This window comes from Acinonyx jubatus, chromosome E4 (assembly GCF_027475565.1).
Source record: "Acinonyx jubatus isolate Ajub_Pintada_27869175 chromosome E4, VMU_Ajub_asm_v1.0, whole genome shotgun sequence".
NCBI classification, from domain to species: Eukaryota; Metazoa; Chordata; class Mammalia; order Carnivora; family Felidae; genus Acinonyx; species Acinonyx jubatus.
The window spans coordinates 65535066-65557995 of record NC_069395.1 but is presented as its reverse complement, the minus strand read 5'-3'; the positions used below and the strand labels follow the sequence as shown (position 1 = coordinate 65557995).

At 39.8% G+C, this 22930-nt stretch overlaps 1 protein-coding gene across 14 annotated transcripts in view; it reads right to left on the bottom strand.

The window, feature by feature from the left end:
• CDC42BPA (CDC42 binding protein kinase alpha) overlaps window positions 1-22930 on the bottom strand; it is a 316248-nt gene that overhangs the window by 87079 nt on the left and 206239 nt on the right. For all 14 annotated transcript variants that reach the window (XM_053208855.1, XM_053208843.1, XM_053208849.1 and 11 more), the window contains 2 exons: window positions 13390-13637; window positions 4872-4977 (listed from right to left, as the gene is read on the bottom strand). In XM_053208855.1, the coding sequence (XP_053064830.1) occupies window positions 4872-4977; window positions 13390-13637 (354 nt within the window). The remainder of the gene's footprint in view (window positions 1-4871; window positions 4978-13389; window positions 13638-22930) is intronic.

Here is a 22930-nt window from a genome sequence, read left to right as displayed (position 1 = left end):
ATTCCCTGTTTAACCCTATGCCCAGCCTCATGGTCTTCTCAGAATGAAATGGGGTCCAGAGAAGCTATCAAGGCCCACGTACACCCTCAGCTGCCTATTAAGAAGGGATTTAAGTTCCGTACCTCAAGGGGTGCCACTTACGTCTGAAAACGTACTTTACCGGCTCTCTTCTTTTTACAGATTTACTGAGGTATAATTTACCTGTAATAAAACTCATCCGTTACAAGTGCATGGTTCAAAGATTTTTAATAAATTTAAGCAGTCATGCAACAATCACCACAATCCCGTTTTGGAACACTTCTAGTACGAGAAATTTCCCCAGTGCTGGTTTGCAGTCAATCCTGGCTCCCACCCTGAGTTCCAGGCATCACGGATCTGTTTTCTGCTTCTCATCATATTATTGAGGTTCAACCACAGTGTTGCACGTATCAGAAATCCATTCCTTTCTACAGCTGAGTAGTAGACTATCATATGGATAATAGGAAACCTTATTTGCCTGTTCATTAGTTGGTGGGCATGTGTATTGTTTTCAGTGGTTTGCTTTTGGGAAGAATGGTGCTATGCACATTCACATACAAGTCTTGAAAACGGCTCTGTTTTTAATTCTCTTACATAAGTAAGTAGGAAAATTTCTGGGTCACGTGGAAAGTGTATGCTTAACTTTCTGAGAACTTTTGAAACTGTTTCTAAAGTGGCTCTCCCACCTTCCACGCCTGCAAGCAGCGTGGGATTTTCAGTTCCCCCACGTCCTTGCCAACAGCGGGTATGGTCATTCTTATGGATTCTGTCCGTTCTTGAGGGTGTACAGCTGCACGTGACCGTGGTTTTAACTGGCGTTTTCCTGACCACAATGAACATCTGTGCACGAGCTGATCTGCCATTCATAAGTCTTTCATGAAATGTCTGTTCAAAAACTTTCCCCATTTTTTTCAATGGGTTGTTTGTATTTATTTCTTATTAATGAGTGTTAAGAGTTCCTTCTCCATTTCGAGTATGTTTCTTCTGCAAATGTGTCTTTCGCCCATTAACGGGGGCCCATCTCTCCGCTCGTTCAGACATTCCTTCACTTATCTCAGCAATGTTTCGGAGCGGTCTTCCTCCCCTTACTTCCCAGAGCTCCGAAATCATTGTTTTTGACAATTGTGTCCACCTTGAAATGTTTCTTTTCTTGAGAGGATTCATCAATCTCTTCATGTTAGCCTAGCCAGAAGTCTACCAAGCTGTTTCTGAAATTTCTTCTGGCAGATGCACGTCTTCGCTAATTCCTACAACACACCTTTTTTGACAGCCCTTCCAACTAATTTGTGAGTGACGTCAACTAGATGTTTGCAGGAAGGAGAGGAAATGCAGATTTTGCACGGCTATGTTACGACACCTACAAGTGGTTTTAAGTAGATTTGTTTAGTATTACTCAGAGAAATGCTAATATTTTCATTACTACTGAATAAAAGCATGGACTCTGGAGCCAGATTGCCTGTGTCCAAATTCCGTTTGGCCACTTCCTGGTTCTCTGATTAGGAAAGGAGCTTCATTCCCTCTGCCTCAGTTTCCTCATCTATAAAATGGCAAGAATCATTGGGTACACCTCACAGAGCTTTTGTGAGGATAAAATGATTCATATAAAGTAACTCAGAAGTAAATTCTGAGTAAATATAAAGTAACTCATTAGTACATTCTACCTAAGGGTCTGTTCATTTTGCTTCTTTGGAAATGAGAAGGTTTTGCTATTTGTACATTGACACATTTGGCTTATAGTAATTATAAGACTACATAAGAATATGGAAACATGCTCAGGACATTTTAAGTGAAAAGGCAGATTAGAAAATGGAATGTATATATGACTGCACTTACGTAATAGTATAGATATAAACAAAATCTGGAAAGGAACATATAAAATTACCATAGTTGTTTTGTGGTGAGATCATGGGTTAACTTTTATGTTAAATATATTCCACGTTTTTTATAATTCTGTTTTTTTGTAAAATAGTGTGATTTAAAACCAAGACAAAAATAATATTTTTCCTGACTGGAAAATCATTTACTTTCACTTCCTAACATATATGGCTAATTTTGTTTGCCATAAATTATCTTTAAAAGAAAATTTTTTTTATGTTTATTTTTTGGGGGGAGAGAGAGAGAGAGAGAGGTCAAGCAGGGGAGGGGCAGAGAGAGAGGGAGACACAGAATTCAAAGCAGGCTCCAGGCTCCGAGCTGTTGGCACTGAGCCCGATGTGGGGCTCGAACTCATGAACTGAGAGATCATGACCTGAGCCAAAGTTGGAGACTTAACCGACTGAGCCACCAAGGCGCCCCTGTAATAAATTTAGCAGACTTCTGAAAATATCAACACTTTCTTTTGATTTCCTTTAAAATTTTAATTTTTAGAGTTTAAAACTGTGCATGTGAGAATCTCTTCATGAGATTAATTATGTAAGTTTGAAAATTAACCTAAGAGTTGCCTTCTGGCTTCTATACCAGAAGTTCTGTTTGAATCCCTTCACTGGGTTCCAGATGGAAGGGCTGGAACAACAATGGCAGAAGTACTCTGGTTACTCCTCCTGGCAAAAATATACAGTTCGAACCAAACCAGAAAATGAACGAACAGAAGAAACAGTGCTCAGGTAGGTGAACCGACAGTTAAGGAGGAAGAAAGCAAAGGCTGAATAAAAAGAGCAAAAATTGGGAACGGGCTTAAATGGTAGCAGAACCCAGGTCTGTCTCTACTGCTCCAGGAATGAATATTTCCTTGTTATCATTTGTCGTTAAATATTTGCCCTCAGAGGGGCGCCTGGGTGGCACAGTCGGTTAAGCATCCGACTTCAGCCAGGTCACGATCTCGCGGTCCATGAGTTCGAGCCCCGCGTCGGGCTCTGGGCTGATGGCTCAGAGCCTGGAGCCTGTTTCCGATTCTGTGTCTCCCTCTCTCTCTGCCCCTCCCCCGTTCATGCTCTGTCTCTCTCTGTCCCAAAAAGAAATAATAAAAAAAAACGTTGAAAAAAAAAATTAAAAAAAAAAAAAATTTGCCCTCAGAGTTCTACTCCTATCCTTCATCAGAGCTTTCACGTTAGTAAGAAAAGGTAACATTCTATTTTTACAAGCTTCGGGGACAAGCTTTTATTTTTATCCTTCACATCTCATCAAAATCCAAAGAGTATTGCTTAAAAATGAAATATGTGTTTCTCGTAAACTCAACAGAACTTTATGGTTAGTGATGAAAAAAACCAAGGAGTGAATACAAGATTTGATCTACATTCAATTTGATTGTTTCTCAATATAATTTTTCTTGAACTGTATACATTTTCTACTAGAAACTACATGAAGAGGCCTTCTAGAGTTTAATTACATTTCTTACCTCAAGGTAACTCTTAAGAGAATCTTAAATTCTGTCTTATAGACAGAAATAGTGTTTTTATTTTACAGTCGTTATTAGTCAACACATGAAAAAAACAATTATGTGACTTAAATTTTATGGGGATAAAATTCAAATGTTATTAGTTTTATTTAAATGGAAATAACGAAAAGTCACACGGTAACTTTCACATGCTCTCTGTACTCTTAACAAAACACTCATACTACCTTTGGGCCACTTCCCACAGAGTTTGTGTACATTCTTTCTCAAGTAGTTTTCAACCGAACAAGCAAGGTCATTTTTAAATGTTTAAAAAACCAGACAGTCATGGGGTAAGTAGTGAAAGATACGGAACGCAGTAGAAAACAGAACAAAGAGCCTCTCTTTTATGACTATTTAGTCATGGGCTTTCAATTCATGACTCTTTCAGTCATGGTCATTATTAGTTACTGGAATAATTAATAGTTGAACAAAATATTTTTACGGGAGGAAAATCCTAGAAATCACTATAAAATACAATTACCCAAATGTTCTCATTTAAATGTAAATATGATTACTAAAACATGTGGATAATATTAGGATTTTTACAACTGTTTGTTAGGAACTGACAAAAGAAATGCAAAAGGATGGCAGTTCAAAAAATCTGAGCTACTAAATGGAAAAACATTCCCTTTATGTATTTGAAATTTCGTTCATAAATCTGGCTGAGTCTAAGTTTAATCTATGGTTCTGTTCTTTACTTGAGCTACAGAATTTCGGTGGAGCTTCGCTTCTTTTTCTTTTCTTTTCTTTTCTTTTCTTTTCTTTTCTTTTCTTTTCTTTTCTTTTCTTTTCTTTTCTTTCTTTCAGTGTTTATTTACTCATTATATATAGAGAGAGAGATTGAGAGAGTGAGCAGGGGAGGGGCAGATAGAGAGGGAGACAGAGAATCCCAAGCAGTCTGCACGCTGTCAGCACAGAGCCCGGTGCGGGGCTCAAAACCACAAACTGTGAGATCATGACCTGAGCCGAAGCCAAGAGTCAGATGCTTCACCGCCTGAGCCCCCCGGGCGCCCACAGGCAGAGTAGGTTTCTCTGGATTCCTACCCACCAAGGATATTATTTCTAGCTACAGGTAGTTCTCCACCATGAACATGAAATCATGGTTGTCAAACCCGCCCCAGTTTGGCCTAATTGTTCCTGCTCTTGCCAAGGGCCAGCTTAACTTTGGCAGCCATGACAGAGTTAAGGGACAAATATGAGAGGAAAGAGTAAAAAGAGAACAGATGGAAAGTGAAAGAAAGAAAAGAGGCTCAAAAAATAAGAGGGATGAAGAAGAAGAGGGGATAAGGAAAGCCGTATCCAGAGCCCCCACACGGACGGGTGGAAGGAAGCCCCGCCTGCACCCCACAAGTAATCCTTGTGTATAAGGAGGGGTACTAAGTCTGAGTTGTGCCAAGTATAAGACCAGGCTACAATTTCTGTCACCGTGCTGGACGTCCAGAACCTGCTCAAGGAGGGGAGATCAGATTGTAGCACTCACCTTATCAAGTTCACTTGTCAGTTTCTTATTTTCTTCAGTTAACAACACTTTTTCTCTTTCGTACTGTTGTTTGAACTCGTTTTCAAATTCTTCCCTTTCACTTTGACTAACACAATTCAAAACAGAAGACGAAAAAAAGGAATTGAGTCAGAGGTGAGACGACTTCCCAGACTGGCTGCTGTTCCTCATTTTACTCTGAAAAGTCGCACCATCTTGAAGGTGCCAAGTCCCAATCCTCCCCCTTAAAATTAAAAGTTACAATCATTTCCTTTTAATTAATAGATCTGTCTGCCCAACATCTACTTTGTTTTTCATTTGAAACTCTGAGGAAGGCATCTGCGATCTGTAGTCATCATGATTGTGCTCACATTATGTGGCTGCACACAAACCACAAAGTATGGGCAAAGGTGGAGGTCAGGGAAAGAGGGGGACAGTGGGCGCCACATGATTCCTTCTTGGCTCAAGAGTGCTAGCAAACCCTCAGTGACATTTCCAACAGTCCCCTCAATGTATTCAGCCCTTCCTCTCAGCCCTTCCTTCCTTCTTCCTTAAGTACGTACCTACCTACATACACACATATGCATGCACACACAAAAAATTTAATATTGTAAAACTTATTCATTTATGTTTATTTATTATTTTTGAGAGAGAGAGAGAGAGAGAGAGAGACAGACAGACAGACAGACAGCATGGGCGGGGGAAGGGAAGACAGAGAGGGAGACACAGAATCCGAAGCAGGCTCCAGGTTCCGAGCTGTCAGCACAGACCCCGATGCGGGGCTCGAACTCGCGAATTGCGAGATCATGACCTGAGCTGAAGTCAGATTCTTACCCACCCAGGCACTCCTATACAACTTATTTAAAGAGATAGTTCTGAGGGGCACAAGTGATTCACGCTTAGAGGCAAAAAGAGTTCTAACAGACTTTGTACAAAACACCAAAGAGAGAAAGGGGAATCAGTGTTCAAACATGGAGTTGCTATACAGATGAAGATCTATCTATCTATTTTTTGTTGTTGTTGTTTAGAGAGAGCGCAAGCACAAGTGTGTGTGAAGGGGAGAGAGGCAGAGGGAGAGACAGAATTTTAAGCAGACTCCACACTGGGCATGGAGGGCACCCAGATGCCCCAAAGAGGCTTATTCTAAACAACCAATGGGTCCATGAGTAAATAAAAAAGAAATAAATTCATCAAAAAATACATGGAGACAAAGGACAACGAAAACGCAGTGGTCCAAAATCTTTGGGAGACAGCACAAGTTCTAAGAGGGAGCTATCCAGTAATAAAGGCTAACTGAAGAAACAAGAAGCTCAAGTAAACAATCTAACTTTTTACCTCAATTAGAAAAAAAGACAAATGAAACCCAAAGTGGGTAGAAGGAGGGAAATAAAGAAGATCAGAGGAGAAATAAATGACACAGAGGGGCGCCTGGGGGGCTCAGTTGGTTCAGTGTCTGACTTTGACCCAGGTCATGATCTCACAGCTCGTGGGTTTGAGCCCCGTGTCGGGCTCTGTGCTGACAGCTCGGAGCCCGGAGCCTGCTTCAGATTCTGTGTCTCCCTCTCTCTCTGCCCCTCTCCCCCTTGTGCTCTGTCTCTCTCTTTCAAAAATAAACAAACATTAAAAAAATTAATAAAAAAAGAAATAAATGAAATAGAGATTAAAAAAAACAAAAAAACAACAATGAAACCAAGAACTGGTTCTTTGAAAAGATAAAACAAAATTGATAAATGCTTACCCAGACTCATCAATAAAAAGACCCAAATACATTAAATCAGAAACAAGAGAAAAACTGACACTACAGAAATACAAAGAATCAAGAGAATTCTGTGAAAAATTATATGCCAACAAATTGGACAAACTAGCAGAAATGGATTAATTCCTAGAAATACACAATCTTCTAAACTATATCAGGAAGACACAAAAAATCTGAATAGACCAATTACTAGTAACAATATTGAATCAATAATCAAAACACCACCAAAAAATAAAAATCCAGGACCAGATGGATTAACATGTGAATTCCACCAGACATTTAAAGAAGAGTTAATACCTGTTCTCCTCAAACTATTCCAACAAACAGAAGAGGACAGAAAACTTTCAAATTCATTCTATGAGGCCAGCATTACCCCATTACCAAAACCAGACAAAGACACCACCAAAAAGAAAAGGGAAAGGGAAAGGGAAAGGGAAAGGGAAAGGGAAAGGGAAAGGGAAAGGGAAAGGGAAAGGGAAAGGGAAAGGGAAAGGGAAAGGGAAAGGGAAAGGAAGGGAAGGGAAGGGAAGGGAAGGGAAGGGAAGGGAAGGGAAGGGAAGGAAAGGAAAGGAAAGGAAAGGAAAGGAAAGGAAAGGAAAGGAAAGGAAAAGAGAAAGAAAGGAAGAAAGGAAGAAAGGAAGAAAGGAAGAAAGGAAGAAAGGAAGAAAGGAAGAAAGAAAGAAAGAAAGAAGAAAACCACAGGCCAATATCCTTGATAAACACAGATGCAAAAATATTCAACAAAATATCAGCAAACTGCAGTCAACAATACATTAAAAGGATCATTCACCATGATCAAGTGGGAGTTATTCTGGAATATAAGGGTGGTTCCATATTCACAAATCAGTCAACATTATATACCACATCAACAAAATGAAGGATAAAAATTATATGATTATCTTAAAGGACGCAGAAAAGGCATTTGACAAAATTCAACTACCCATTCATGCTAAAAACTTTCAGCAAAGCAGGTTTAGAGGGAATATATCTCAACATAATAAATGCCACATATGAAAAACCCACAAATAACATCAAATGCAATGGTGAAAAATTGAGAGCTTTTCCCCTAAGGTCAGGAACAAGACAAGGATGTTCATTCTCACTATTTTGATTCAGCATAAATAATACTGGAAGTCCTAGCCACAGGAATCTGACACACACACACACACACACACACACACACACACACACACCATGGAAAAGAAGGGAAGGGAAGGGAAGGGAAGGGAAGGGAAGGGAAGGGAAGGGAAGGGAAGGGAAGGGAAGGGAAGGGAAAAGAGAAAGAAGAGAAGAGAAGAGAAGAGAAGAGAAGAGAAGAGAAGAGAAGAGAAGAAAGGAAAAGAAAAGAAAAGATGTAAGAGGCACCCATACTGGCGAGGAAGAAGTTAAACTGTCACTGTTTGCAGATGACATGATACAATACATAGAAAACCCTAAAGACTTCACTAAAAAAAAAAAAACTACCAGTAGTAACAAATGAATTCAGCAAGGTTGCAGGATACAAAGTAGGAGAAACAGAAATTAAGAAAACAACTGCTTTTACAATTATACCAACAAGAATAAATAAATACCTGGGAATAAACTTAACCAAGATGGTGAAAGACCATTTTGTACAAATGCTAATTTGTACTCTGAAAACTAGGACGAGTGCTAAAGATGACACAAATGGAAAGATATCCCATGTTCATGGATTGGAAGAATTAATATTGCTAAAATGTTCCTACTAGCCAAAACAGTCTATAGTTCAGGGCAATCCCTATGAAACTGGCAACAGCATTTTTCACAAAACTCGAAAAAATACTACTAAAATTTGTACGGAACCACAAAAGACCCCAAGTAGCCAACGCAATCTTGAGGAAGAAGAACAAAGCTGGGGGTGTACTACAAGATTCCAAGCTGTGCTACAAAGCTGTAGTGATTAAAACAGTTTGCTACTGGCACAAAAACAGACACCTAAATCAATGGAACAGAGATCCCAGAAATAAACCCAAGCTTACATGCTCAATTAATCTATGACAAAGGAGGCAAGAACATACAATGGGGAAACGAAGGTCTCTTCAATAAATGGTGCTGGGAAAACTGGACAGCTGCATGCAAAAGAATGAAACTGGGCCACTTTCTCACACCCTACACACAAAAAAACCATCAAGGTGAGACCTGACAAAAATACTAACAGAGAGCACAGGCAGTACTTTCTCTGACACTGACTGGCCATTGCAACATTTTTCTAGATATGTCTCCTAAGAAAGGGAAATGAAAGCAAAAATAAACTGTTGGGGCTACATCAAAATAAAAAAAAAAACAAAACTTTTGCACAGTGAAGGAAACCATCATCAACATGAAAAGGCAACCTACTAAATGGGAGAAGATATTTCCAAATGATGTGTCTGATATGGGGTTAATATCCAAAACATATAAAGAACTTACATAATTCAACAACAAAAAACAAAGGAGAAGAGGACCTGAATAGACATTTTTCCAAAGAAGACATCCAGATGGTCAACAGACACGTGAGAAGATGCTCAACATCATTCACCATCAGGGAAGTGCAAATCAAAACCCCAATGAGATATCACCTTGCACCTGTCAGAATGGCTAAAATCAGAGAGACGACAAGTAAGTGTTGGCAAGGATGTGTAAAAAAGGAGATCCTTGTGCACTGTTGGTGGGAATGCAACTGGTGCAGCCACTGTGGAAAACAGTATGGAGGTCCCTCAAAAAAATTAAAAATAGATATACCGTGTGATCCAGGAATTCCATTATTTACCTACAGAAAATGAAAACACTAATTTGAAAAGATATATGCACCCTTACGTTTACTGCAGCATCATTTACAAAGCCAAGATACGGAAGCAACTTAAGTGTGCGTCAATGGACAAATGGATAAAGAAGATGTGTATACACACGATGGAATATTACACAGCCGTAAAAAGGGACGAGGTCCTGCCATTTGTGGTAACACGGGTGGACCTAGAGAGAATCACGTTAAGTGAGAGAAGCCAAACTGAGAAAGACAAATACCATATGATTTCACTCATATGTACCATCTAAAAAACAAAATGAATAAACAAACAAACGAAAAGCAGAATGAGACCTATAAAAACAGAGAACAAACATGGCTTCCAGAGGGGAGCAGGTGAGGGAAGCAGGGTGGGGGGTACAGGCTTCCACTTATGGAATGAATAAGATAAAGAAATAAAGGGCACAGCACAGGGAATACAGTGATACTGGAACGCTGCTGTGAGGTGACAGATGGCAGTTACACTTGTGGGGAACACAGAATAACCGATAGAAAAGTTGAATCGCTGTGCTGTACGCCTGAAAGAAATGTAACACTTGAGTATAAGTGTCAACTTATACTTAATAAAAAAATTTGTAAGGAACGCTTTATATCTTAGCAATAAATGAAAGTCAATATGGATCTGTTCTGGGTAATTTCCTATGACTGAACCCGAGTCAACCGAGAACCTACGTACCGGCTGATTTTAAAAATGTGATGTTAAAAATCCCTTCCATTACTACGTTAGTGAGTGTAAATGAAATTGTAATTTAAATGCTAACTTCTGGGAAAAGAAACCATTTTTGCTTGTGTGCAAGCAAATATGCTATGTTAAAAAATTATCTATAGTCAAAATATGAAATTCAGTCACGTTTAAGGATCTTTCTTGATTCAGAAGTAACTCCCAGCAACGAACAATGACAAAAACATGACAAAATACAAAGAGGCCTTTCAGAAAAAATGTGTACACAAATAAACGGAGTAAAATTTCTGTGAAATTATTCTTGCTTTTTCCCACCAGCACGAAACAGAGCAGAAGTCTCTTCCATAAGAGAACAGAATGAACAGTCTCCCCTAAGCCCTAGATCACATTTCATTTTCCAATTCTCTGCCTTCTCGCTCATGGGAGCCGCCCGGAATCCCTGAGTCTGCTGTATCCCTTCCTCATCGCCTAGCTGCTTCTCACCACACAGAATCTGGCATCTGCTGCGCCACCGCCTCAAAACCCTGTTGTCCCACATTTCTGGTTCCAATCGCTCTCCTCCTAGTCTTGGTTCCCGCTGTGGGGTTTTTGCCCCTCCTGTTCCACGGAAATTGTTCTTATCAGAGTTACCAATGAGCTTCCTAATGTTAAATTCAATGATCATTGTTTGGGCCTCATCTTACTTAATTCATACCTCATCTTGTTTAACGTATAGACAGACTCAATATGCTTTCATCACATGGTCTCCAGGACACCAAATTTGTTGGGTCTTCTTCCCATCGTCCTTGCTGGCCACTTTGCTGTTTCTTCCTCATTAACCAACTTCCAAAGATCAGAGCACGCCAGGGCTCAGTGCCGGACCTTTGTGCCATCTACACCAACTGCTAAGGGATCTCAAGTAGTCTCACTGCTTTAAATACCATGTGAGTGATCTAATACTCCTAGGATTTTATTTCTAGCCTTAAAACCCAGCTGATCTGTCCAACGGCCTGTGTGACATCTCCACGTGGGTGCCTAATACACATCTCAAACGGAACTTGTTTAAAATGAACTCCCGGTAATACTCTCATCCCCAACATGCTTCCCTTGCCCTGTTCCTTTCTAAACGGTAACTACATCCTCCTAATTGCTAAAGCCCCAAACCTCAGCACCATCCTTGGTCCTTCCTCTTCCCTTCTCATCCCACGTCTAAACCATCAACAAAAACCAGTATCTTTACTGTTCAGGAGCACAAGAATTCCAATGTTTCTTACCACCACTTCTGCCCCCACCCTGGGCCAAGTCACCACCCTCCTTTGCCTGGATTTCTGTGACAGCCTTCTCCAGGAGTTCAGGGCTTTTCTTCTCTTATCGAAGTCAGACTTTTTTTTTTTTTTTTAATGTTTGTTTATTTTTGAGGGAAAGAGAGAGAGAGAGGAGAGGAGAGGAGAGGAGAGGAGAGGAGAGGAGAGGAGAGGAGAGGAGAGGAGAGGGGCAGAAAGAGAAGGAAACAGAGGATCTGAAGCAGGCTCTGTGCTGACAGCTCAGAGCCTGACGTGAGGCTTGAACTCACGAGCCATGAGATCATGACCTGAGCTGATGTCGGATGCCTAACCGACTGAGCCACCCGGGCGCCCCTAAGTCAGACTATTCTTAACCAGGTAGTCAGAGTAACCCTTTTAAAACACAACCCAATATCTCAATTTTCCACTCAAAATCCTGCGGTACTCCCCGCATCAGTTTTCCTCAGAGTAAATAACCAGAAGTGACCTGCTATAGAGCCTTACATGATCTGGCCCCTGTTCCCCCTCATACTCCTCTCCTAAGATTCTTTCCCCTTAAGTCTACTTCGGCCACACTGGCCTCCTTAAACTATTTTTCTTAATAGACTTTATTTTTTAGAAAAGTTTTAGGTCCATAGCAGAGATTTCCCACCTACTCCCCGCCCCCAAACACGGTACAGCCCCCACAACATCATCCCCCACCAGAGTGGAACATTTGTTACAGTTAGTGAACTTACATCTGGCAGGTCGTTGTCACTCCCAACTCCACAGCTCACGTTAGGGTTTGGACACGTGCATAACAGCATGTACCCATCACTGTAGCATCACACCAAGAGACTGCCCTGGACATCCTGCCCTGGTGTCCTCCTGGACATCACATCCGCCCCCCTCCCCCAATCCCTGGCACCCACTCATCTTTTTACTGTCTCCACAGTATTGCCTTCTCATTATTTTTTTTAACAGGCTGTTCTCCACATAGAATGTTCTTCTACATCTGCACAGATGCCCCCACTTTCTTCAGTCCTTCTCATTGCAATTTTTCCAGACCAGCCTATATACACAATTTAATTGCCCCCTTAATGCCTCATGGCCCCATCCTGTGCCTTATGTTCTGTTCCTGGCATTTATCATTACCTAACATATTCTATATTTTACTTATTTTGTTTACAGCCCTTCACCTGGCTAAAGGAAAGCTCCATACGGACAGAGATTTGTCTGTCTGTCCACTGCCACGTTCCCAGTGCCTGCAACACTGCTTTACCCACAGCAGGTTCTAAAAAAGTCTGGCTGAGCGAATGTACCAAACTAAATAAACTTTGGCTTCCAATAGAAGTTGAGAATGACAACAGCACACATCCGGCTGCCTAAAATCCTGGCACTTTCTCACACCTGGCCATTATGGCACCCAGGTTCTGGCTCTCCAGGACCTTCTGAGCCCACACGCTTCCCCCCACCTGCCCAGTCAGCACCTGCGGTCCTGCTCATCTCTCGCTGCCAGGTTCCTCCTTGCTATCTGCTCCCGCCTGTCCCACTCCACACGGGACCACGAGTACCGCCCTGTCACCTGCCTTTAATGGCCTCGGCACGAAGTCCAAATTCCTTCCTCCTTCGTGACCTTGCCTCCACTTCCCTCTCCAGCCCTGCTTCTCACCCTCTCATCTGTGGCTCCACCGTAGGGAACAGCCTTCATCTTCGGAACGTGCCCTGTTCCCCTTTCCCTCTCCATCTTGGCACTTAATGGACTCCCTTCCACAGTTAGATATTTTCTATTTCTTTGGTCTTGGCTAGAATTTAGTCCAAAAAACCTAGACATACCAAAGTTACCTCCCGTGCCTCTGCGAGGGCTGCACCTGCCCTTTTGCTCACACTTACACCATCCCGCTGGTTTCCCGACCCCCTGTCATCCTCAGGTGACTAATCTGGACTTTGGGATACGTGTACTGCCTGTGTATCTCCGGTCCCTGGCACACCGCAGGCATTCACCAGATACTGATGGGAGGGGTAGATAACTCGATGCTTACCTCTCTCTCCTGTTTTTTTCCAATTTGTCTTTCAAAATCAAAATTTCCTTGTTGAGAGCAAGTTGCTGGCCTTCTGAATCATGAAGTTCTTTCTTCAGGTTTTTAATTTCATTGGCGTGTATTCCTTCTCTTTTAGACAATTCTTCTTCATAAAAGATACTTTTCTTTTCTAAATCAGTCTTTAGTTTGGTGATCTCTTGCTGATGTTCTATGCTGCACAGTCCTGGTGAGTAACTAATTTGTTTTTGCTATAGAAGTAATAACAAAAAATTGGTTCATCTATATGAATAACAAAATGCCAATTATAACATCTTTCTGTAATGCAAAGAACTGTTCATATAACTGAATGTTACTTTTGTACATCATCACATAAAACAACTTTCTTTATTAAGGCTATTAACCTTTTGCCAGCCTTATGTTGCAAATATTGTTCTCCGTATATATATTCCCTTATTGTTGTCATATTTTACAGCCTTCTTCCTACCAAGATTATATATTTATCTATAACTTCCGTTGGCACTTATATAGTTATTTGCTGATATTTAAATTTCTAATTTATACACAATTATTGCTGGTGTATGGAGTGAGAGAAAAATCTAACCACGGCTTATTTCTGATGTGGAACCAATAAAGGATTATGAATATGCAAATGTCTTTAGAAGAGACAAATCTGGGGAAGGGAATGACAAAGCTAGAATGTACACAAAGGAGAGAGAGGGGCTTCTCCAATGGTCCAGGGAGAAGGACAAAGGTCTAATCAAACATCTTCACAACCACTGGAAAAAATGACAGTCTCTTGGCATTTAGGTAGGGCATCAGGGATGAGAAATTTAGCCAAACGCCACCCTTTTAGAAATTAGGATGAAATGTCTTTTCAGTAATAAGGTGAAAGGAAAATGCAAAGTCCAAAGCTTCTTCCAGACGGTGGCTAAAGGGTAAAGAAAACAGAGATGATAACTGTTTAAGACCTCCTGAGCTTTGTAACTTTTCTACGACTTGGTTATAAGCTATCTATTCTCCCAGGTGTTCAACAATAAACCTTTTAAAACCCAAAGGACCTACGGGTGTACGTTTAGTGACAGCAGGGAATCATGCCCTAGAGGACAGTGTCTCTTATTTTTGAAAACAGTATTAAGGGCAGAAAACCTGTGAACAGTAGTTGACTTAAAGTTGGAAGAAAACTATCTTAACTTCTTCACATTTGAGATACCTACCTTTTTTTCAAAAAAAAACCAAAAACACAAAACCAAAGACATCCACTGGGTGGGAGAAATGTCTCTGGGGTATCCACTGGAATATTTAAGCGTTTACTACAAAACTACTCACGCCGTGCGTGCCTCCCACACGCAAGACCCAGATTCCAGCAGTTTCTGGGGGCAGCCTGACGCACACCGCGCTGGGGAAACTGGGAAGAGCCGCAGCAAGTCAGATTCTGGCGCGTACGCATCTCCGCAAAAACTATGCCGAGATTGACATCTGCGGCACTGACCGCTTACCTCTTCATTTTCAGAGTCCCCTCAAGAACATTTCGGTCTGCTGCTCTGTTTCGTAACAGTTTGCTGTTGGCAGAGCAGCAGCACGCGCTGAAGTTTCGAGCAAAAACTACCCTGACATCAAAACCTACCAAAGATACCACCAAAGAAAGTCACGGGCTCAAGTCACTTGTTGACAAGGATGTCAGGAAAAAAAAAAAAAAATCAAATCAAATGCCAATGAAGTAGGGGTGCCTGGGTGGCTCAGTTGGTTGGTCGAGAGTCCGAACTTCGGCTCAGGTCATGATCTCACGGTCTGTGAGTTCGAGCCCGCGTCGGGCTCTGTGCTGACAGCTCAGAGCCTGGAGCCTGCTTTGGATTCTGTCTCTCTCTCTGCCTCTCCCACGCTCATGTTCTCTCTCTTTCTCTCTCTCCCCAAAATACATAAATATTACAAAAAAATTTTTTTAATGCTGATGAAATGAAACCGTATATAAAAAAGACACTATCTACCACAAAAGAACACGTCTTCTTGCAGGTATTGAAGGTAATTTAATATTAGTAAATTTATTAGTAAATGCAAAAAAATTGCATTACTTTAATGGATTCCATTAAAATAAACCCATATGATAATCTCAGTAGGTACCCATGCCCAAATGTTGTTTGATAAAATCCAATACCAATTGCAAATACCACCCCAAGTCCCATGATAAAACAAAAAGCAATAAAGTAATTCTCCTACCTTAAAAAGTGCCCCCTTTTCAGCTATCAGACCAAGTAATACCTACTGGTGAAGCACCAGAAATACAAAGATCTAGAAATAATAATAACGGAAAGGGTGCCTTCCATGATCTCTTATGTAGTAGTTTTTAAGTATTCTATTTGACCGGGGAACGTGTGCAACGGTCACAAGAAATTATTAGAAAGGAAAGTGATAAAAGCACTATAATTTCCATATAATTGTTCGCCCAGAAAATGTAAATAAATCCATTAAAAAGTGGCAGAGCTGCTAAAGCTGAGTAAAGCAACTGCACGTAAGATAAACACAAATCAGCAGCACTTGTGGAGCGTGGAATGAGCAAGAATAAAACACAGCAAAAAATTTCACTGTTTTAAAAACAATCAAACAAAAATGATCAGAGTCGAATACACACACGTGAGGAATAACAGTAGTGAGTAATTTATCTGAATATTACATGAAGAAAGGACAAGTCTTTATAACAGACCTTAAAGAAGACTTGAAACAATATAGAGAAATACCAACTACGTGAAAGAAAAGATTAAATGCATATGTACTTAATATTTATCATATTATATTCCTTGTAAATATAATTTAAAAATTAAATACGGGAAATGATGCAGGGGCGGCAGGTGGAGACAAAACTTCCCAGTACATAGGAAAAATACACTTGGAAAAATGCCAAAGAAAATCCTGGAGGAAAAAAGGAGTAAAGAGGGAGAGAGAAGAACATTCTTTTCAGATATTAAAACATACTATATAAATCTTCTTTCTAAAAGTTTTATTTATTTTTGAGAGAGACAGAACATGAGCAGGGGAGGGGCAGAGAGAGAAAGGGAGACACAGAATCTGAAGCAGGCTCCAGGCTCTAAGCTGTCAGTGCAGAGCCCGACACGGGGCTCGAACTCATGAACCATGAGATCATGACCTGAGCCGAAGTTGGACGCTTAATCGACTGAGCCGCCCAGGCGCCGAGTTAAATATTTTTAGACCCAATAGAAACGTGCAGGAAAAGGCAGAATTACATGCTTAACAAACTGTGAACAAAGGATAAGCCAAGCTTTGAAGCAATAAAAGAAACACTGACGAAAATGAGAACAAATCTCCTGTAATTTGAAAAGGAAACAAGACCAAAATTAAAGGGCAAATGATAAATTAATAAATAGTTGTGGAAAAACTAAGAAAGATGCCTTCTCGCTATGCAAAGGGTTTATATGAACTGTAAGAGAAAAATTCAGACTATAAAATTAAAAAGGCAAATGACTTAAAGCAATAATTCACAAAGAAAAAGTGATTCATAAACAATCTACTAATAAAGCAAGAAATGCCTCTTATACTTGCAACAATTTGTGGCCCGTACCAAGTGCCTCGAAGTGATTTGACAATTTCATTTCTAGGTATCCGTTCTAAGAAATAATATTTAAAAAAGCAGGGCACAAAAGCGTTCATGGTAATACTGCAAAAGTGAAAGATAAATATTTAATAGCAGAGGATTGAATGACTGGATATTTTTCCATAATCATGAAGATTGTTTGTGATAGTTACGTAACGAGTGTAAATGCTTGTGTTGTACTTTCAGGTGAAAAATCCATGTGTTAAAGGTTGAATTGTGTCCTTCCAAAATTCATGTTAAGGCACTAACCACCACTAGTATCTCAGAATATGATCATATTTTAAAATATGGTCTCAAATACCATCTGATCTGACCTATGTGCAATCTAATGGCGGCTGTCCATGGCTGGGAAGAGTGAGGGAATGGGGAAATGTGGGTCAAAGGGTACAGAAACTTCACACATGTAGGATGAATAAGTTCTGGAGATCTGACATGAAGCAGGGTGAACACAGTTAACAATACTGTATCGTATACTGGAAATTTCTAAGAGGGTGGATCTTAACTGTTCTCAGACTAAAAAAAAAAAACAACAAAGATAAGTGAGGCTATGTTAATCAGCTCGTTGTGGTACATATTTCACAATGTATACGTATACCTAAATATTACATTTTATACCTTAAGTATACACAATTTGTATTAGTCAATCGTATCTCAATAATGTTGGAAAAAAAATAAAAGTAGGGTCTTTACAGAGGTAACTGACTTAAAATGAGGTCATTAGGATGGGCCCTATTCCAATATAACTGTGTCCTTATAAAAAGAAATCTGGACTCACAATCTTGCACACAGAAAGAAGGCAGAGATCCAGGTGATACATAAACCAAGGAACGCAAACTATCACCACCCCACCAGCACTGCTTTCGGGCATCTAGTTGCGATAATTGGGACAGTAAGTTCCGGTTTTTTGAGGCCACCCAGTTTGTGGTGATCTGTGTCAGCCCCAGCAAACTAACACAACAGGGTGAAAAGCTCTTGTAGCATATGGTCACAACAACTGAAAAGTATTTTTTTTTTTAACAGCCTGATTGAGCTACTATTCACATACCATACCACTTAAAGTGTACAATTCAATGGCTTATGGATATTGCGTTAGCGGTGAAACACGTAGCCCATAAAGTTCTGCCATTTTAACCATTTTAAGCATAGAGTTTAGTAGGTGTTACATTCAGAATGTTGTGCAACCATGACCACAAACTTTTTCAATATCCCAAAGAGAAATTCTCTACAACCACTAAAACCACTAAAGAATAATTCCCCATTACCCACTCTACCCAGCCCCTGGTAACCCCAATTCTGCTTTTTATCTCAATGAATTTGCCTATTCTAGATACTTCATCCAAGTAGAGTCATACAGTATTTGTTCTTTTTGGTCTGGCATTTCTCACTTAGCATAATGTGTTCAAGGCTCATCCATGCTGGAGCATATATCAAGAGTCCTCCCTTTTGAGGGCTGAATGATATTCCATTGTATATAAATACATTTGCTTCTGTCCATCTGTTGATGGACACTTGATTGTTTCCACCTTTTGGCTACTGTAATAATGTTTCAAAGAACACTGGTGTAAAAACTATCTGTCTGAGTCCCTCTTGCAATTCTTTAGGGTACAGTACGTAGGAGGTGAATTGTTGGGTCATATGGCTAACTCTATGTTTTCCTTTCTGAGGAACCACCAAACTTTTAACATGCTTGCAAACACCTGTTTCGTTTCTTTTTAACCCCCTATTTTAGCCATCCTAGTAGGTATGGAGTGGTATCTTGAGGTTTTTAACTTCAAGATGTTGAACGTCTTTTCATGGGCTTATGGGTTATTAAAATATCTTCTTTGGAGAAATGTCTATTCAAGTTATTTGCCCTTTTTTAAATGTTTATTTATTTTTGAGAGAGAGAGAGAGAGAGAGTGAACGCATGAGCATGGGAGGGGCAGAGAGGAGACACAGAGTCAGAAGCAGGCTCCAGGCTCTGAGCTGTCAGCATAGAGCCTGACATGGGGCTCGAACTCACAAACCGTGAGATCATGACCTGAGCCAAAGTCGGATGCTCAACCGACTGAGCCACCCAGATGCCCCTGCCCATGTTTTGATTGAGTAATTTGCTTTTTGTTGTTCAACTGTAGGATTTGTAGGATTTGTTTATATATTCTGGATATCAAACTCCTACTTAATTTGCAGATGATTTCTTTCATTCCTTTAAAAATGTCCTTTGATGTAATGCACACAAGTTTTTATTTTGATGAAGTCCAATTTATCGATTTTTTTTTTTTTTGCTTAGGTTTTCAGTGTCGTATCTGAGTCCATGCCATGGTCATGAACAGTTACCCCAGTGTTTTCCTCAGGAGTTTTATGGCTGTAGCTCTTACATTCAGGTTGATCCATTTTGAATAAATTGTTTTATACAGCAAGAGCTAGGGATCCAAATTTCTTTGCGTGCAGAAATACAGTTGTCTTGGCACATAAATTGAATAGATTGAATAGATTTAGTACGATGTCAAAAAGCACATGGCCATAGATGCAGGAGTTCATTTCTCCACTCTTCATGCTATTCCAGTGGCCTGTGTTTCTATTCTTAGGCCAGTACCACACGCTTTTTGTTACTGTAACTTTGTAGTAAGTTCTGAAACCGGGAAGTTTGAGTTCTCCGATTCCATTTTTCTTTTTCATGATTGTTTGGCTACTTGGGGCCACCTGAAATTCTATATGAATTTTAGGATTCTATTTTCCATTTCTGCAGAAAGGGCTATTGGAACTTCACTAGCAACTGTAATGAACCTGTACATCGCTTTGGGTAACAATGACATCCAAACAATATTAAGTCATCCTATCCATAAATGTAGTATGTCTTTCCATTTACTATGTCTCCTTTAATATCTTTCAGCAATGTTTTGTAATTTTCAGTACACAAGTCTTTAACCTTCTTGGTCAAATTTATTCTAAGGAACTTTATTCTTTTAGCTGCTACTATAATTGAAATTGCTTTCACAATTTCCTTTGTGGATTGTTCATTGCTGACTTACAGGCACACAGCTAATTACTGAAGATTGGTTATGCAACCCTGGGGTCATCTGTTGTCTACTAAGTCTTAAAAGTTTTCTCTATATTTTGCATGACAGTCTTTTGCAGAGCAGAAAATTTTAATTTCTTTTTTTTATTTAGTTTTTTAAATGTTTATTTGTTTTGGAAAGAGAGAGAGAGACAGGGCCTGCTGCAGGGCTCAAACTCATGAGCTGTGAGATCATGACTTGAACCGAGGTCGGATCGGATGTTTACCCGACTGAGCCACCCAGGCACCCCAGAAAATTTTAATTTCAATTAAGTCTAGCGTATCAAGTCTTTATTTCACGGATTGTGTCTTTGGTGCTGTATGTAAGAAGTCACTGTCCTACCAAAGGTCATGTAGGTCTTCTCCTATGTTATCTTCCAGAAGTGTTTTAGTTTTAGGTTTTACATTTAGGTCTGCAATCCATTTTGAGTTGGTTTTTGTAAAGGTTGTAAGTTTCATTCATTCATTCATTCATTCATTCATTCATTATGTGGATGTCTAGTTGTTCAGCACTATCTGCTGAAGAGACAATCTTTACTCCACTGTATTGCCCTTCCTCCTTTGTTAAAAATGACTCCTATGAATATTCATTGTCTTGATTACTGCATGTTTATAGTAAGTCTTGAAGTCAGGCAGTCAGTCTTCCAACTGTATTCTTTTCCTTCAATACGGTGCTGGCTCTTCTAGGTCTTTTGTCTCTAAACAAACCTTATATTTAGTTTGAGGATATCCACAAAAGGACTAGTTGGGATTTGACTGGGAATGCATTAAATCTACAGACCAAGATGGGAAGAACTTACATCTTCATGATACTGAATCTTCTTATCCACAAAATGGAATGTCTCTCCATTTATCTAGTTCTTTTATTTCCTTTATCAGAGTTTTATAGTTTTCCCCATATAGGTCTAATGCACATTTTATTAAATTTGTACCTAAATATTTCACTTTTGTGGGTATTATTATTAATAGTGTTGAGCTTCAAATTTCAGTTTCCACTTGTTCAAGGCTGTTGTATAGGAAAGCAATTGGCTTTTGTGTATTAATCTTGTATCCTGCAACCTTCCTATAATGTCTAATTAGTTCCAGTTCTTTCATCAATGTTTTTCATTCTCTGTATAGACGATCATGTCGCCTCTGAACAGTTTTACATCTTCTTTCACAATCCATATACCTCTTATTTTGCCTTTCTTGTCTTACTGCATTAGCTAGGATGTCCAATACAACATTGAGAGGCAGTGGTGAAAGGTACATCTTCACCATGCTCTGGATCTTAGTGAAAAAGTGTCAAGTTTTTCAGCAATAAGTATAATGTTAGCTGGCATAAGGCAGCTGCCTTAATGATCGATCATGGTGTTGAGTTCACCCATGTCCTTACTGACTTTACATCTCCTGGACTTGTTCATTTCTGCAACAGGGGTGTTGAAGTTTCCAAGTAGAATAGTATAGTCATCTATTTTTCTTTGCAGTGCTAACAGTTTTTGCTTCATGCATTTTGATGCTGCTTTGTTATACGCATACATGTTAAGTCCTGTTATGTCTTCTTGGAGAACTGATTCCTTTATCGTTATCCGATGCCCTTTTTATTCCTAAAAACTTTTGTTACTCTGAACTCCACTTTGAAATTAATATAGCTATTCCCGCTTTCTTTTAATTGGTGTTAGCATGGTATATCTTTCTCCATCCATTTACTTTTAATCTGTATCTGCCTCTATATTTAAAGTGGGCTTCTTAGAGACAATATATAGTTTGATATTTTTATCCTATCTGACACAATCTCTGGGGTTTTTTATTTCAAAAATTTTTTAATGTTTATTTTTGAGAGAGAGAGAGAGAGAAAACATGAGTGGGTGAGGGACAGAGAGAGAGGGAGACACAGAATCTGAAGCAGGCTCCAGGCTCTGAGCTGTCAGCACAGAGCCCAACAACAGGGCTCGAACTCATGAGCTGCAAGATCATGACCTGAGCTGAAGTCAGATGCTTAACTGACTGAGCCATCTAGGCACCCCACAATCTCTTTTGTAACTGGTGTACTTAGGCCATTGACATTCTAAGTGGTTATTGACATTTTTGGATTCATATCTACTATATTTGCTAGTGTTTTTCTATTTATTGTCCGTGTTCTTTATTCCTATTTTTGTCTTCTACTCCTCTTCTGTCTTGGTTTTAATCAAGTGATTTATATGATCCCATTTTCTCTCTGCTCTGGGGATATGTTACACTTCCTTTTTAGTGGTTGTGCTATAGTTTGCAATATCTATTTACAACCAGTTCAAGTCTGTTTTCAAAATATATTCTACCACTTCACGCGTAGTGCAAATACTTTAAAATGAAATAATCCCAATTCCTCCCTCCTATCCTCTAGATCATTGTTTTCATTCATTTCAGTTTTATACAAGCATATACAAGCATGTGTGTATGCACATATAATCAAACACATTATTATTTTTAAGTATTAGATTAAGAAAAATAAAATTTTAAATTTATTTTACCTTATTCCTTCTCTGACGCCTTTTCTTTAACTTTTTTTAATATTTATTTTTGAGGGGCGCCTGGGTGGCTCCGTCGGTTAAGCGTCCAACTTCAGTTTAGGTCATGATCTCGCGGTTGGTGGGTTCGAGCCCCGCGTCGGGCTCTGTGCTGACAGCTCGGAGCCTGGGGGGCTGCTTTGGATTCTGTGTCTCCCTCTCTCTCTGCCCCACCTCTGCTCACACTCTGTCTCTCTCAATAAATAAACATTAAAAAAATATTTTTGAGAGAGAGGGAGACAGAGAATCCGAAGCAGGCTCGGTGATGTCAACACAAAGCCTGACACAGGCCTCGAACTCACCAACTGTGAGATCATGAGCTGAGCTGAAGCTGGATGCTCGACCGACAGCCACCCAGGCGCCCCTCTGATGCTT